We start from the raw sequence: 18,661 nt of genomic DNA on the forward strand, positions 1-18,661 counted from the left end.
GTATATATATAGATATGGTCTGTTATATATATATATATATATATAGATATGTTATGTTATATATATATATATATATATAGATATGTGTATATATATAGATATATTATGTTATATATATATATATATATATAGATATGTGTATATATATAGATATATTATGTTATATATATATATATATATATATAGATATGTGTATATATATATATTATGTTATATATATATATATATAGATATGTGTATATATATATATTATGTTATATATATATATATATAGATATGTGTATATATATATATTATGTTATATATATATATATATAGATATGTGTATATATATATTATGTTATATATATATATATATAGATATGTGTATATATATATATTATGTTATATATATATATATAGATATGTGTATATATATATATTATGTTATATATATATATATATATATATATATAGCTATGTGTATATATATATTATTTTATATATATAGATATTTGTATATATATATTATTTTATATATGTATATATATATATTATTGTATATATATATAGATATTTGTATATATATATTATTTTATATATGTATATATATATATTATTGTATATACATATAGATATGTGTATATATATTTTTATTATATAATATTACTATTATTGCTTTCATTGTTCATCTTTGTATCTCATACTGAGGTTTTGTGAATGACTTTCAACTTTTGTCCATCACTTTATATGTACTATCCGCATGAAGCCGGTTATCAACTTAACCATCTCCTATTTATGTACGACTAAATCAAGCAGGAAAGACATGACTACTTGATGCTAATTAATTGTTCAAGCAACTTTGACCTGTAATTCGCAAAATATTGTTACTATTGTGATATTATTGAAGTGGACAATAAAATGAATTTAGTCACAACTTTCAGACAAGTTTAATTTTGGCAAATATTTTTTTAGGTCCATACTTAAAGTTATTTACAAAAAATAAACCATTAAAAAAATTCTTTTTTAAGTTCTTAAGTTTGAAAAAAAAGAAAAACACAAGTGTTTGGACTAAATCTGATAAGTGACTTTTTTCTTTAAAATTAAATTTTTCTTTTTTTACGCAATAGCAAACCAGTTTAACTTAAAAGTAGAAAATCTTTGTAAAAAATAAACAAATAAGAACATAAGTAATTATATACGTGAAAATCAAACTTTTTTATACACAAATGTTGATAAAAAAATCTGTATCGTGTGAAAGAAATCCTTAAAAACTAAGACAATTATTTTCTAATTGAGCATTTGGGAAATGTTGAATAGAGAAATACTTTGTGGTCCTGATTTTTATCACTTCACATTTCAGATGCCATCTATCCATCGATTCACCCCAAGTTTGGCATAAGGCCATCAATGTTGTAATGTTAGCAAATATCCTCTTCGAAATAAATAACAAAAACGGATGTTGGTGAATTATTTATGGTTTGCTGTTTATTTTTTTCTTTCAGGAGGATATGACGAATGCTTTGCAGAGTATGCGCGTGGATTATCGATATCATATCAAGAACCCCAAAGAATCTAACAACAAGCTTATCCTGAAAAGAATGAAGAAACCATGAGACCTGCATTGCTGATCCCCACCTACTCCTACTTCCACTCCCAGTATCACCCTCATCCCTCCTCCTCCTAACATTGATTTTTTTTTTTTTTTTAAATTCTTACTCTGAAGGGTGAGGTGGGAGCAGGCAGTAGAACAGTGTTCTTTCCAGAAGCCAAGATGAGGTTGGATGTGTGTTGGCTCTCCCTTGGGGTGAGATTTCGTTATGAATAAAACTAATTCTTTTTTTTATTTTATTTTTTTTATTTTATTTTATTTTATTTTTTTTTAAGAAAAAAAATCATTGAAATTTTTTAAGAAATTATTTTACATTTCAGTTCATCATTTGGAAAAGTAACCTTTTTAACAGCAAAAAAATCTTATATATACATGTGTGTGTGTGTGTATATATATATATATATATATATATCTCATTTACACACACACACACACACACACATGTGTGTGTATATATATATATAATATATATATATATATATGTCATTTATACACACACACATGTATGTATATATATATATATATATATATATATATATATATATATATATATATTTACTCCTAAATCATGTCTAATATTGTTACCATTAATTTGAAACTTTCTCTATACAAAAAAAAAAAGAAAAGAAATATATTTTACATCTTCCTGAAACAGAATAAAAAATAACATTGACCATACAAAACCACCATAGAACCACAATTAGATACATGAAAAGGAGGAAATGAATTGCAGGCAGCTTGAAATTGATTCTTGTTATATGAGGCCCATTGTACATTATATTAGATCTGGATATATGGAAAAGAAAATTAAAAAAAAAAAATAAATAAAATATAACATATTTAAAAAAAAACCGTCTATACCCCTCTCTCTGTTCAGTATAATAGAAAGGACCGAAAAAGCATCTGTTTAAAATTAAATTTTTTTTTTAAAGATTTTGAAATATGAGGTAAGGTAAAAAAAAAAATATGTGGATAAAAAACAGAATCAATGCAAAAATTAAGAATAATAAATCTTAATTTGTTTTAAAATTATTTACCAGTTAGCTGGGAAATAAGTAAATTGAAAATTGCAAACTAATTACAAAATGTCATAATTAGTAATGGGAGAATTAAATATTTGATAATGATTTAATAGCTTTTGTAATATGAGGTAAAGTAAAAAAAAGAGAAATACCAGTGAAAAACATTAAAAGAAAAACATTACACATTGGCAACCAAATTCTTCGTTTTTCATTGCTAATATCTATAAAATTGTGTGACTGTTTCTTGTGTATGTGCTTATTACAAAATGCAACACATTTTATTGGCTTTGTGATGGCATATTGTAAATAGTTTTACAAAAGTTAAGTTTATCAATATTTTTTTCTTTTTTCATTTTACCCAATAAATACCATACCAGTGAATAATGGAAAATTACGTTAAATTTTCTTTCTAGTGTCCGCAAGGAAATTGCCAATAGATTGGAGCTTTTACTACTAATTTCTATCTTCTCTGTTTAAGACTTATCAAAACTAAATATCAATTAGAATTTAATATTTAATTTTCTATTTTTATTTTTTTTAGAACACAAACTAATATTGACCATAGATCACCGACAAAGCAGCTTTTATGTACCATTTGTTAAGAAGGCTGTTTAAATTAATGATTTATATATATATATATATATATATATATATATATATATATATATATATATATATATATATGAGAGAGAGAGAGAGAGAGGCTTACATCATCTATTTGAAACTCTACTTGTAGATGTCAGACAAAATTTCACAGCAAACGAGCTTTAGTATGGAGCATTTTTTAAATAGATGAATAACAATTTATTACTTAATAAGAAACATTACCTTATATATATTTTTGTATATTTTGGCAGAAAGTCATTATTCAAGCATGCCTGATTGAACACAGCATAGTTATTCTTTTTTTTTTTTTTTTTTTCAATTTTTCTGGATATCTTTTCAATTTGCCGAGTGATCTTTTTTATTTCAGCTGGTGTATTGTATAGAATGGCACCCAAATGTTGTTCAGCCATGTTCTTAAGTGCTTTCTATCAGTTCGTCCGAAAGCGCTTAAGAATGTGGCTGAACAACAATGTTTGGCCGCCATTCTATACAACATGCCAGCTGAAATGAAAAAAAGACTGCTCAACAAATGGAAAAGATATCCAGAAAAATCAGAGAAAGAATAACTCTGTCGTGTTCAATCAAACGTGCTTGAATATATATATATATATATATATATATATATATATATATATATATATATATATATTATTATTATTATAAGAGAAAGAAAATTAAAACTCTATTGCATATTGAGCTTTTTTATTCAGTTGGGATTAAATTATCTATAGATAAATACTGGTATTTATATTAGTTTGAAGTTTACCATTGCATATATCAGATCAACACTACATGCCTTTGATTTCATTAATATATATATATATTATTGGATGTTGATTTTTTTTTTTTTTTTTTTTTTTTTTTTGTAGAATAGTTCTGTTGATTTTTGTTTGTATTCAATGCATTCATCTTGATAAGCAGATTTGCATTTTGTTTTTCTATTTCAACACCAATGTTAACAATAGCAGACATGATCGTGTAGTAGATTCAAGAAATATAACTCTTGTATAACTGTAATTGAGACCATTGAATTCATTCCTCTACAACAGAATATTTTCACTAAAGATATATAATCTCGCAATTAACTCACGTAGGTACATGATTTATTTCATTTATATTTTATTTCCTTTGCGTGCTTTATGGCATATCAAACCTTTTTTTTTGATTATTGAATAACAGCAAGTATGTATTTATATGATAAAACATTCATTACAAATGTTTCATTGAAGATTAATTACTATTTTACCCATACTTGGAGGAAGGAGGGGATTTATATCTTTACCTATGATATATAAATGAACGCCAGAGATCGATAGGTGAGTGTGTGTATATGAATTTATGTAAGCACTCAGATATATAATACATTTTATATTTACATACACAATAAATACACCATATATATTAAAACATGACACTTAGAAAGAGGAAAAGATATACACCTAGATATATGCATGGACATTTTGTGTTTTCATAAATATATTGTGTGTGATGTATTTATCTTCTCACAGTTAGTTGAAAGTTCTACTTGCCATTGAACATGTTTGAAATAATCTAAAGTCTACCCATAATTATCTTTTTCATTTTTAATAACATAAATAGGTTAGTAAAAATCTGATATCTGGAATGCTTTTGTTTTGTAAGAGAGGTGGTGTTTGATCAACACTGGAGAGCTATGAGATAAAATACTGTTTTTAAATTCCTGAAACAGATTTTTCAAGGTAAACAACTGATGATTCCTGCAATAATTATTTTGATTATTGTATAAAAGCTAATGAAGAGATTGCAAGAGATTCCTGGACTTACAAGCAAATAAGTTTTCTAGCTAAGGACTTGGGACTAAAAACTTTTTTTTTCCTTTTTTAAAAATAGATTTAAAGGTTGAAAAACTTTCAATAGGGAGGAGCAAATATACATGTACAAATTTTTAATTAATTGCACTTCCAACGAACGAATAAAACTACTGTTCATATACTTAACTCCACGTGGATGCATAATGATTAAATATGCAAAGAAAAGCAAAAAATTATTTTTGTTAGATCAATCTTTTTTTTTTCTTTTTTTTCTTTTTTTTTTTTACATTTTCTATGTATATTTTGCTGCATTTATGTAAAATTATATGAATAGTATAGTCTACTTACTTGGAAATGGAATTAACTTTTGTATGTGCATAATATTTTTTATCCTCACTATATATATATATATATATATATATATATATATATATATATATATATATATAAAATGATTAAATTTATATAAATGAAAATGATTCTATAAAGGTCTAGTTTGAATTAGAAAAAAAAAATACAAAAACTGGCACAATACTTAGCATTAAAGAGGTTATGCATATGTCTATTTAAAAAAAAAAAAAATCATCTTATAATTTATACCCAAACCAAATAATGATGTTTACAATTGGTTAAAACATCTGCAAAGCAAACAAAAAGTAATTTACCATAAATAATAAATTTTTTTTCAGAGCCGAAATGTAAACTTTGACTCTACTTATTTCTCTATTTGGCAAACATTTTGCTCTTACATTTTTGCTATGAACATAAGAATTTGTTCTTTATCGTAAGCTACCTGCACTTTCTGTTTTAAACAATTGATAACTGCAGGATTTGGTTTCATTATAAACTAAACACTACAAACACTTACGTTAAAAAAAATAAATAAACAAACAAAAAAAAAACACCATGCCATTTTTTTTTCATTATCTTTGTTTCTGCTCATTTGTAACCTTTAATCACCTTTTCGTTTTTATTCTTTTTTAATTTCTTTCTTTTCTTTATTATAATAATATTAATAAAAAATGCAACAAAGTTATCCAGTGTCACTAAAGCAACGGACAGACTACAGACAGGATACCTTCCTTTTAATTTTAATTCCAAGATCAACTTTATTTTTCGTTTAATGTTGACAGCAATGTAAATAAAGATGCCAAACGTAAAAAAAAAAAGAAAAAAAAAAAATGCTGGCAACAATTAATTTTTTTGAATCTTCGTCTTTTTTTTTTTTTCTTTTCTAATTTTGTTTTCAAATTTTTCAATTTATTAAAACTTTTTTCCTTTTGTGCTTGCACTTAATTTGAATTTTTTTTTACACAGGAATCCCCACTTATCAAGGCCTGGAGGATAAGGGTTAATGGGTATACATTAGTCAATGTGAATTGGATTACTTAGGGGGACGGTTCATCAAGAACTTGTTTAGATTGGACTTGAAGACAATTAGATTGTAGTCAGCTGGAAAGCAGGCAATCGGAAGAGTTCTACAGGCATGCAGTTCTAAGAAAGAAGCCCTGTTCATGGAATCTGCATTTAGGTTTAGGAACAAAGTCAAGTATTGCAACGAGATGGTAAATGCAGATTTGTGTAGATTTTAATCGTACAACCTTTTGCCCGACTTGATTCTGTTGTTAGCGTTGATGGCTATATTGAAGTGATTAACTTTCAAAAATGACTGCCGATTATTTTTTCTATACTTTGACAGAAAAAAAAATTATCCACTTTATTTTTTTGCACTTTTATTTTGTTTTTCATTTTTATTTTGTAAATATCTTGAATTATGATTAGTGCTTTTAAACAACTGAAAAAACAAAGAAACACCCTCTATTAATTTTACAACTAACACTTAGTCCGGTGGGTGGCAACTACTTTCTTACTCATTTTTTATTTATTTATTTTTTTATTTTCTCCTGATGAGGGAGGTTTACCTGGACTTCATCTTAAGGGAGAATTTGTTTTGTTTTGTTAGGAACAAATAAGGAAATTTTAATATATTACAAATGAAACATAATATAGAATTTTGCTAAAGAACTTGTCATTTATGATAAATAATTTGCACAGTAAACTGATCTAAAAAAATTTGAAAAAAAAAAAAAAAAAAAATCTGAAAAACTCAAATAACTATAAATATGGTTAATTTTTACTGTCACCAACTGCAAAAATCAGACAATACTAATCAATATAAATGAGACGGACATTTTTGGAAGCTAATTATTTCAATGGAATCAGTGGTTTATTCAATTCTTTTTAGAATCGGATGCTTACAGCAGAGATCATCCTAAGGTTACCAGCATCAATAAGTGAAAGTGACGTCACCACAATATACCTTTATGGCCTTTCGATCCAAGCAATAAAAATGTATGAGAGTAGATCCAAAAGTAATGCTATATATATATATATTGGTTTTCTATGTAAATCCAATGAAACTCGCGTGATTACTAAAGAGGGCTACAATGTAGGACAGAGCTGGTATATAGTTTGTTTATTATACAAACGTTATTGGTTACAAATGTGCATACATGTTTCAGTAGAATCCTAATTCAAAGAGACCACTTCATCAGACTAAAAGAGGTGATATTGAAACCTTGAAATATTTATGCACATATGTAACCAATGTTTGGATAATAAGCATGTCATTCAAACGTGGTAGTGTTCAAATATATGGTTAAGTAGCAGTTTTAGTCATTTAGAACTGCTTTAAAGCTTCACCGCTCACTCATTTCTCAACCAAATTTCAGACAATTATTACAGTTGAAAGATCATCTTTGCAGCTATATTGTAAAAAAAAAAATCATTTCAATTTTTGTTCAGTAAAACGAAAGTTATGGTGAATTTACTTGTGCTCAAAATCGTAAAAAAACGTAAGGAGGTGAGTGACGTTTTTATGACTGGTTTCCATAGCAACCACGTTGCTTCAGTGACTACTGTTGCTACCAATTCACTTTTGCGAAAAGAGAAGTAACAAATGAAACAGAATGAAAGGGAGATGATTGGAGGATTTTATTGAGAGCAGACGAGTGCCATACATATAATGGATTTTGATAAAAATTAGAATAAGGATTCCTGCGACGGATACACTTCCAGTAAACCATACATTTTATTTCTCCTGAATGTAAGTATAATAGAACTCGACTGGCAGTGATGAGGCATCTAGATAGAATAATGATTTAAATAAATGATACCCAGTCAATCATCTCTAAATGTGTCAGGTTAAAAAGAAAAAAGTGACTGTTGAAACCACAAGGAGAAATGGCGGGGGGGGGGGGAGTAGCAAATGAAAAAAAAAATATTCTTCAAATTCAACTATTTTAGAAATTAATATAAGATTTTGAGGAAAAAAATGTAAAAACTCTCTACACCAAAACGATTATTAATGACTATTATTATATAAAAGGAATTTTGTGTGTGTGTGTGAGAGAGTGAGAGTATTCTCTACAGACTCTGAAATGGCTGGGCTGATTGTGTTGAAATTTCACTTGAATGTACTTGATGTGTTTGAGAGTGTTCTTACATAGGTTTTGTATCAGAATGCCTTTAAATTATCGAATCTACAATCAAAACAGCTTGATTAAAGAAAGTCTGATTTTGAATAAAGTTAACGCTTAACCTAACATAACATGAGCGCATTTAAGCTTTATCTCCACACAGGAAGAAAGGTCCATCCTATAAACTCAACTGTAGATTCTTTTTATAAGGTGATACGTCCAAAATGAACACAATTAAACCATGATACTTGACTTGTACGTTTAACTTTAATTCAAGTGATTATGTGAAAATAATTTCGTAAAATTAACAGTACTTTAATAAGACGGGTGCGTTCAGAGTAAATGTTTCTGTTTAGAGCACAATGAACCATGATACTTGACTCTTGCATTTTAAGTCATTATTTGAAGATAATTTTATAAATCCTAAAACTGTTCTATACAGTGCAATGTAGACTACAATCTATCGTGAACTAAGTTACTAGAGCGGGCAGTCGATTGATTTAATTCAAAAATGGATGATTTCACGGATTTCGATGACGATAAAAGTATGGGAGGGTGAAACATTTGTTGATCATCATTACAACCTGGACAATGTCGGGTCTCCCTGCTAGTAATATTTTTTTCTTTTTACATAGGAGTCACCATTTTTCAAAGCCTGGAGGCCACTCGAGGATAAGGGTTACTGAGAGTACAGTAGTCAATGGGACAATATCATAGTAATCGTTTGTAGTGGAAATTTGGTAAATTGGATTACTTAAGGGGACGGTTCATCAAGAATTTGTTTACGTTGGACTTGAAGACAACCAACTTGTAGTCAGCTGGAAAGCAGGCAAACGGAAGAGAGTTTGACAGGTGTGCAGTTCTAAGAAAGAAGCTTTGTACATGGAATCTACGTTTTGGTTTAGACAGATAAAGAGTGTGGGAAATTATTGACAATGGTTACAGCTAGAGGAGTGTTTTTTGTGAAAGTTTGGTGAAGTGGGACCATAGATTGGATCTCAGATGAGCACTTGCCATGGAAATAACGATAAAGCAGAGACAAGCTTGCAACGTCTCTTCTGTGGGGAAAAAGGTTGCAGGGAAGCAGGTTAATGTAGTTTGCTTGAAGCATTGCTGAATGCGTATAAAAATAATTATTAGAAGACAATAGAATGGCGAGGAACAAAACTAAAAGATATAATGGTGGAATGAGTTATGCAGCTTCCATGATTTCTAACACACATACGTTATTTATGTAAAGTTGCGTTTTTTCGTCACACTCACATTCATATTAAAAGCCTACATTTTTCTACTTAAAAATTATTAAAATAAACTTAATATAGTCAGTCATGGATATGCGAGTGACTAAATAAAAACTAATTTGCATATTCTTTGGAAAACACTTTTTATGGTTTATTATTGGATGATTGGGTTTATTTTATTATTACACTTCTGAAAGCCCGCAAGCTGGGGCCTCACCACTGGATATAGTTTAAGGTTATATCCAAGACCACTTCAATAAGGACATATATAATTCAACATGGCTACCTTTTGAATCCTGACTTCCAACACCTTTGTACGAGTCACATACACAAACTCTTTTCTCTTCAAACCTTTTTGTTTTCATCCAAACTGATTGACTCGTTCCATTTCCATTCTTCTTTACTTAACGAAGATAATCAATAAAGTTTTTATAAATATTAGAATGCTGTTGAATTCTAAAGATCCAGGCCAAGGAATATTAGAGAGGAGGATCAGAACGTACGTCTCTACAACCTCCCCAACCTCTAGGCCTTAGTCCACAGGGAGGAAGTTAAATGAGGATAAACCAGCTGACCACTCAAAGGCACACACAGCCTTCCTCACCTAGTGCACATACAGGCAAACAGAATTGCTGCTCACTCATACCACGGCCACCGAAATATAGAAGGCATGTTAACTGAAAAATGCCTGCAGGCAATGTAGGTAAGATTTGTCGAACTGTTACTGTCAATACTTTATGATGGCATTTTTAAAAAGAGCATTAAAACATGTTAGAAAAGAAAAGAAAGTAACCCAACTCGATGAATACTGAAACTGAACTTTATTCAATATAAAATATAAATATTATCTTATGTAAAATTACGTAATTTTAAAGAAATATACAATCTAATACTGATAAAACTGAATTATGAATTTAAGGAACAAACAATTAAAGAAACATAAAACACAAACAATCCTTGGCCTTCGGGGCAAGATCACAGTGTAGTATCTGTTCTGATGCTACAATTTACCTTTTCTGTCCTCAGCCGGTGGAGGAGAAATATTTAATGACTGAGAAAATTTTTATTCATGTTCCTATCCAGAGTGCCCCATATTGGGAAGCTGAATTTTCCCCCACAAGATTATATGTTGAAATATTTAAATAACTATTATTTTTAATACAGAAATTACATTTAAAGTTTTGGTTTTCTGTTCTTCTATGTTCATTTTTCCCCATATTTTTCATCAAACCGTGTAGTGTATTTTCATCAGTTACATGGTTAGGAATCCTATACTCCGCTATAGTCTTCATTTTCATATCAGTGCAGAATACATGAATATGGAAATGAAGTTCACATAACTATTAAAAGACAATCATACTATAATGTGAATATTGGTTAAAAACTAAGAAAATATAGTAAATATCTACGATATTAAATCAGGGTAATGGTGAATTTGAGAGAGGACATTATTATAATTATTATTACTATTATTATTACTATTATTACTATTATTATTATTATTATTTCACTCACTAGGAGTTGTCTCACTGGCCATCATCAGTGATCGCTCACTGGCAGTAACCTGTGGTATTTGCTGGAGACCGCGTGACAACAAGTCTCCCCAGATTTCCAATGTTCTCCACCTCTTGACCACTCATGCAGATGATTGCATGTTATCGCAACAGCCGTTTACCATTGATTTCTCATTGGCATCAGCTATTGGTGTTTCCTGCGGTTTGGGTGACTAAATGCCTCTCCAAGGTACCAAATTTTAACTGCACACTTCCAGTAGAGGTCTGGTTAGTACTCTCCCATCTTGGACTTTCCATCCTCCCTGACCCTTCACAACTAGTTGGTGTGGCACCAGTCGATGTCATCTACAGTTTTTTGGCACTTCACAGGGAACGTAAACTGGTTTTAATTTAATGGCTGCTTCCTGAGGTTTTCTTCCACTTTCTTCGTATATATGTCATACACTTTTTTTATAATCGAGCATGTATTTTATTTTTTGAATTGTTTTTATTTCTTTAATCAAATTTGATTCATATTTTTATTTTGTGCTTGTTTTTATTTTATTTTCATTTTGTTTTAATTTATTTTATATTATATTTTCCACACTAATATTTTTATTTTTTGTTAAATTTATTTTTTCAAATAATCCTTTTGGCCTTTTTTCTCTCTCAAATAGTATCTTCAAAAAAGTTTTTGTGATTAACCAATCAAAACCTTTTGCGTATGCGTTTTTTAGGGAGCACCCATTAAATTAAAAACCGTTTACGCAAGGTCCATGTTCCCCATGAAGTACCTTTTTTTATTATTGTTGTTGTTATAATAATAATAATGATAATGATAATGATAATGATAATAATAATAATGATAATGATGATAATAATGATAATGATAATGATAATGATAATAATAATGATAATAATAATAATGATAATAATGATAATAATAATAACGATAATAATGATAATAATAATAATGATAATAATGATAATAATAATAATAATAATATAATAATGATAATGATAATAATAATAATAATAATATGATAATGATAATAATAATAATGATAATGATAATAATAATAATAATAATAATGATAATAATGATAATGATAATGATAATGATGATAATAATAATAATAATAATAATAATAATGGTGCTTGTGCAGTGTATGCACCATGCTATATTTTAGACAGAATTTTCAAGTTAAATTAAATTTTTATGGTATCTTTTTTTTCATTAAATTATTAGGTAAAAGTGCAGAATAGTTAGAAAGACCCCCTCCTGTTAAGAATGGCTTTCTAAATAACGTTATTATTTCAGCACGTTGCGTACAACATTTATTTATAAGATAAACCGCAAGAAAATATGTTAACTAAAATTTAATGTACTCTTTATTTTTAGTTCATATCAAAACTTTAATTAAAACTGATTAGTTAATGAATATTTAAGATGAATTTGTGTTTGTATGTCTCGGGAAAGAACAAAATTCCTTTTTCATTTCCCATTTCAGTCATGTAAATTATTTACAGATATAATGTAATAAAACAACAAAAAATTTTTAAGTTTTAAATATATTTCAAAGAAATAAATTATGTCCGGTGCTAAAATATTGAATTCATCAATTGTTTTTGTTTTTTAACTAAAACAAAACAACAACGAAAATAAAACAAAAAAAACTGTCATGAAAAATGCTTCTAACTTTAAAATATTTGGAAATACTCAATGAAAAGTTTTATTTATTATTAAAAGGACGGACTGGAAAATAATCTCATATAAAAATTGTTTGTTTTGCAGTTAAAAAAAAAAAAAAATTAAATATTCGACTTCCTTCGATAGAAATAAAAATTCCTTCGATAGAAATAAAACAAGTTCACTTACCATTATATTTTGTTAGATTAAAATTATCCCAATGTGCAATTATGATAATTGTAATAATAATCTAAATGGAGAAATTTTTTTCTCTTTAGGAGAATAAAAAAAACGTATAATTACAACAGCCACAAATATAAGGCAACGAAAAATATTTTTTTTATGGCCATGTGGTTGAACATTGGAAACTTTAGGCACCTTCATGCCTTTACCTACATGTTGATCTGGTAATGACGTCACTGTCATGTTCATTGGCCTGCTCTCTCGGCAGCCATTCTCATACGCACTAACAAACAAAGGTGGGCCCACATTTACGCTGTGCCCGACTACTGCTTGCTCACACACATATTCACACTATGGAGTATTCTTGCCACATCTGGGCTGGGGCATTTACCCCTAGACCCTCATTCTTACACAGGGTTCAAAAAAGGGTCCAAAAAAGTCTAATAGGTCCCATACAATCAACCAAGCTCCCTGTCCCGTTGCTGCAATGTGATATCCCTATGCTAGTTTTACAAGTGCTTTAATGGAATGTGCTCTGATGAACTTGTAGCACTTGTGCTCTCTCGACATATATACTCCCGACTAACCTGACAGGCAGCAAAATCCCACCCTTTCACTGCTGAGGTCCTTAAATGCAAGAAAGCCTTCTGCTTTAATAGTTTCTTCCCTCAAACTGCTGGACTTTGGAATTCTTTTCCTGGTTCCTGGTTCCTGCTTGCCTGACTGCACTAAACTGCAGAAGTTTAAACATAATGTGAACAGATATCTCGTTGCTAACCCCCCCCCCCCCAGTAAATCGACTCAGAGTAAATACGTCTTTAAAAATAAAATAAAAGATTATATATTTGGTTTGTAAATAAAAAATGTTTATGTTTTTCTAAATAAAATTTTGAAAAACGTTCATTCATGTGGGGAAATTTCAATAGCTTATGCCTACAGAGTGAATGAGGTATTATGGTGAGCTCAGGTAATAGACAAAGTGGATGAACCCCCGATCCCCATTATTCCTTTTTGGCCTCATGCCGCATTGTTTTAGGGACCTCTCTCATTCTTTGTAAAATAAAGTGTTCTATAAAAAATAGGTGGCCCCTAGCCGATATTTTCGAGAGTCATCCAATCTTTTTGATTGACTAGCCTTAATTTAAACCTTCGCCACTTTCGTTTTGGCGATGGACGCAACGGCAAAGACGTCACATTTTTTTAACGTTTTTTTCCTCCTTTGTGGTATGGGTTCGAGCCTGCCTGCCTGCTACCACTTTTTTTTTTTTTTTGCTCAACACACACCTCCAAACACCCGGGCAACGCCGGGCACCCAGGCTAGTCTATAATATAAATCTCACCTGACTGTTTAAATGTATTTATGTATGTATGTATGTATGTATGTCTAAAACTTTTGACAGAGGCAACGGATTTTCACGAGTTATTTTCACGAGACAAATATCGAAAAATTATCCAAAAACATTAATTCCTTCACCCTCAACTGGGCATTTTCTACAAGGAGGGTCTTTTTTTTCGCTGACATTTTTTGCAAGTCATTCAAAGCTCGCGTAAACGATGTCGCATAAAAAGGTGTTACTTTGACTGCCCATATCGTCACGACCATGGTAGGCACATTGATAAGAGGGTCTGTTTTTTTTTCACCTCTTTTTTCTCTGGTGCGTTACAGGTTCGAGTCTGCTTGCTATTCTTTTTTTTTTTTTTTGCGTTTGCAATTTTCCTTTTTTTTTTTCTCAACCAACACCCTGACACACACCTCCACTTTCTTTCCTGCCTTCACGTCACAGGTTCGAGCCTGCCTGCCCGTTACAACTTTTTTTTTGGTCAACATACACCTCCAAACACCCGGACAACGCCAGACCCACAGGCAAGTCTATGATATAAATCTCACCTTTTAAACAAATATATGTATGTATGTTTGTATGTCTGCCTAAAACTTTCGACAGAGGCGACTGATTTTCACAAGAGCGGTATCTTTTCGAAGCTCGACCCTTCAGACAACAAATATCGAAAAATTGGCTAAAAAAATGAATTCCTTCATCCTCAACTGGCCACTTTTCTACAAGGAGGGGTCGCTTTTTTCGCCGAAATTTTCGAAAGTCATCCCTTCTTTTCGATTGTATAGCCTTAATTTAAACCTTCGCCACTTCTGTTTTAGCGATGGACGCCACAGCAAAGACGTCACTTTTTTCACGTTCTTTTCCTACTTTGCGTCATGGATTCGAGCCTGCCTGCCTACTACCACTTTTTTTTTTTGCTCAATACACACCTCCAAACACCCGGGCAACGCTGAGCACCCAAACTAGTCTATAATATAAATCATACCTGTCTATTTAAATGCATGAATGTATGTATATATGAATGAATGTATGTTTGTATGTCTGCCTAAAACTTTCGACAGAGGCGACAGATTTTCACGAGTTCTGTATCCTTTTGAAGTCCGACCCTTCGGACGACAAATATAAAAAAACTGGCTAAAAACATTAATTCCTTCACACTCAACTGGGCACTTCTCTACAGGGAGGGATCGCTTTTTCTTTTGCAAATATTTTCGAAAATCATCCCCTCTTTCGATTGTCTAGCCTTAATTTAAACCTACGTCACTTCCGGTTTAGCGATGAGCGCAACAGCAAACGCGTCACGTTTTTTTTTTTTTTCACGTTCTTTTGCTCCTTCGCGGTACAGGTTCGAGCCTGCCTGCCTAGTACCACTTTTTTTTTTTTTTGTGCTCAACACACACCCGGGCAATGCTGCGCACCCAGGCTAGTCAAACATAAAAGCAGACATTTTAAATTTCTCTTCTGCCCTTCTCCTTCTCTTCGCCGAACATCTCTCACCTGCAGCAAGCCTGTTATTTGCATGCATCACAAACATGCAGCCCGCAAAACATATCGCTTAAAACAGGGTTCATGGTAATCATTTATTAAGGCTAAGAGCCACCCGAGGATAAAAATTAACACATTAGTTCCTCCTATATTATAATTCCCTCAATGTAAAAAAGAAAGAAAAGATAATCTGTATGATTTAAGTAAAACTATCATATTCTAAAAATCACATAAATTGATTAAGTAGTTTTATTTTTCAATAAGAAAATTATTTGTCAGCGATTAACGGGAATTCGTAGGCATTACAACATAAATCTAATAAGTATGAATTATTGTTGAGATATCTCCTTTGTTTCTTGAAATATTTGTCAAAAAATGACGGGTGACGTTGTCACTTCTTATAAAATTTGATTTTCTTATGTAAAAAAAAAAAATCAATTTATATGATTTTTGGAATATTATATTTTCGTTTCATTACAGATACGTATACACCATACCGGGAAGTTATTTGCATCATTATCCCAAAACAAGAGAAAATCTTTTTTTTTTATACGAATTTATATGCCGGTTTATCTAGCTAGTCTGAAATAAAATAAGTCATGCTGAAGTGACAAAAGCCGTAAATCAAAATTCAATACGCAGAGTAGAATAGAAAAAAAAAGTCTCCCCCAACTCAGCCCACTTCGTACCTCACTCCTACTTGAAGAAAATTAGTAATATCTCTTTCGCTCCCATTCATGTGATAAACACGGTAAGCAGAGAGAGAGAGAGAGAGAGAGAGAGAGAGAGAGAGAGAGAGAGAGAGAGAGAGAGAGAGAGAGAGAGAGAGAGAGAGAGAGAGAGAGATATGTGTCACTAACTACACTAACAATCCTGGTGATAGGATCAGGATCGCCGTTCCGGCTTTGACGATCCAGATTGATTTGTAATATGAAATAATTTATTGGCGGATTATTTTACAAGCATTGAGAGAGCCTTTATACATACATACATACATACATACATACATACATACATACATACATACATACATACATACATACATACATACATACATACATACATACAACCTTTTTTGTACAAAATTATACGGACACGCTTAAGGAAGGACTTAATATCATATCGCACGCACCATTTATCTTCTCTTTTTTTGATTCCAACTCTCACTTCCAATTCATTAAAAAAATAATAAAAACAAACAAACAAACAAGCAAACAAACAAACAAACAAACAAATATACAAACAACAAAAAACGGAAAATTCAGGTAACTATCCGCTTTTTTTATATTCCAAGATAAAGACACGAACATGTCAGAATCCTATAATTTTTTTTATGTGTATTGATATTCATATTAAAAACCCTTTTTTCTGCTTATATCAAAAAAGAAAATACAACTTTGTTATATATGGTTCGTAGAATTGCATTCATCGGCAAAAGATCAAGCTAATTTTCATATTCTTTTAAACATTCATTTTAATTAATTCCCTATTAATTCTTTTTTCAGTTTTCTTATGGGATATATATATATATATTTATATATATATATATATATATAAAAAAATTAAGTATTAAAAAACTTTTAGAAAATTAATTAAAAAAAAATTAAAAAATTAAAAAAAATATACATATGTACTTGGGAGTCACCGCTATCAAGGCCCGAAGTCCACTCGAGGATAAGGATTAATGAATGTGAGGTGGTATTTTAGTAATCGTTAATAGTGTACGTTGGGAAGAACTTGACTATTTATGGGGACGGTTCAAAAAGAACTTGTATACATAGGATTTGAAGGTTATCATGTTGTAGTCAATCGGGAAGCAGGAGAGCAGAACAGAGTTCCACAGGCGGGTAGTTCTGGGAAAGAAACTGTCCATGAAATCCGTGTTTAGATTTAGACACGGATAGAGAGTTGGGGGAAATCGTTTGTTGTGGTTGTAGCTAGTCGAGTGTTTTTTTTTAAGTTTGGCAAAGGGTAACCATAGATTGGAGTTCAGTCGAGCACATGCCATAATATATATATATATATATATATATATATATATATATATATATAAATATATAAATATATACATATACATATATATATATATATATATATATATATATATATATATATATATATATATATAAAGCTGAATGTGTGTGTGTGTGTGTGTGTCTGGTCACGAATAGGCTCATATTTGGTTGACTATTTTAAAAAACTGATTACATATAATGATAGAAGATGTATGGAGACACAGGAATGGGTATGTTTGATCTGGCAGAACGGTGGTTCATTAAAATTGTGGGATCTGCGTTCGCGCCTGGTCCACAAAGTATGGAAATAAAAAAATTAAAAATTAAAACAAAAACGTTTACAAGTGTTTTTGATATAGATGTACATAATAATACTTTGATAAGTATTTTTTAACTTAAATACGGATGGTGTAATAAAATTGGGGGTCTGCGTTCGCGCCTGACCTCCATAGGATGGAAACAGGCACAAACTTTAATAAAGACTTTTCATATCTATCTGTGTAAGTATACTTTGATAATTATGTTTCAGTTTGAAAAAATATGGTATAATAAAATTATGGGGTGTTTGTTCGCTCCTGACCTCCATAGAATGGAAATATGTCACAAAGTTTAACAAGTTTTTTAATATAGATCCACAGAATATTGTGATAAGTGTTTCAGTGTGAACAGGTATGGTATAATAAATTATGTGGTTTATCTATTTTATTTTTACTTTCATCATATTTTGCT

The 18,661-nt window shown here is 30.1% G+C and overlaps 1 protein-coding gene across 1 annotated transcript in view; it reads left to right on the forward strand.

Moving 5' to 3' along the window:
* The window catches only part of LOC145239895 (MAP kinase-activated protein kinase 2-like), a 198,872-nt gene extending 197,047 nt beyond the window's left edge, over nt 1–1,825 (forward strand). Inside the window, exon 11 of the mRNA XM_080103514.1 lies at nt 1,485–1,825. Within this exon, the coding sequence (XP_079959640.1) occupies nt 1,485–1,595 (111 nt within the window). The 3' untranslated portion in view covers nt 1,596–1,825. The remainder of the gene's footprint in view (nt 1–1,484) is intronic.
* The last annotated feature ends 16,836 nt before the right edge of the window (nt 1,826–18,661 follow it).

This window comes from Euprymna scolopes, chromosome 19 (genome assembly GCF_053919585.1).
Source record: "Euprymna scolopes isolate OS-2025 chromosome 19, ASM5391958v1, whole genome shotgun sequence".
Taxonomy (NCBI): domain Eukaryota; kingdom Metazoa; phylum Mollusca; class Cephalopoda; order Sepiida; family Sepiolidae; genus Euprymna; species Euprymna scolopes.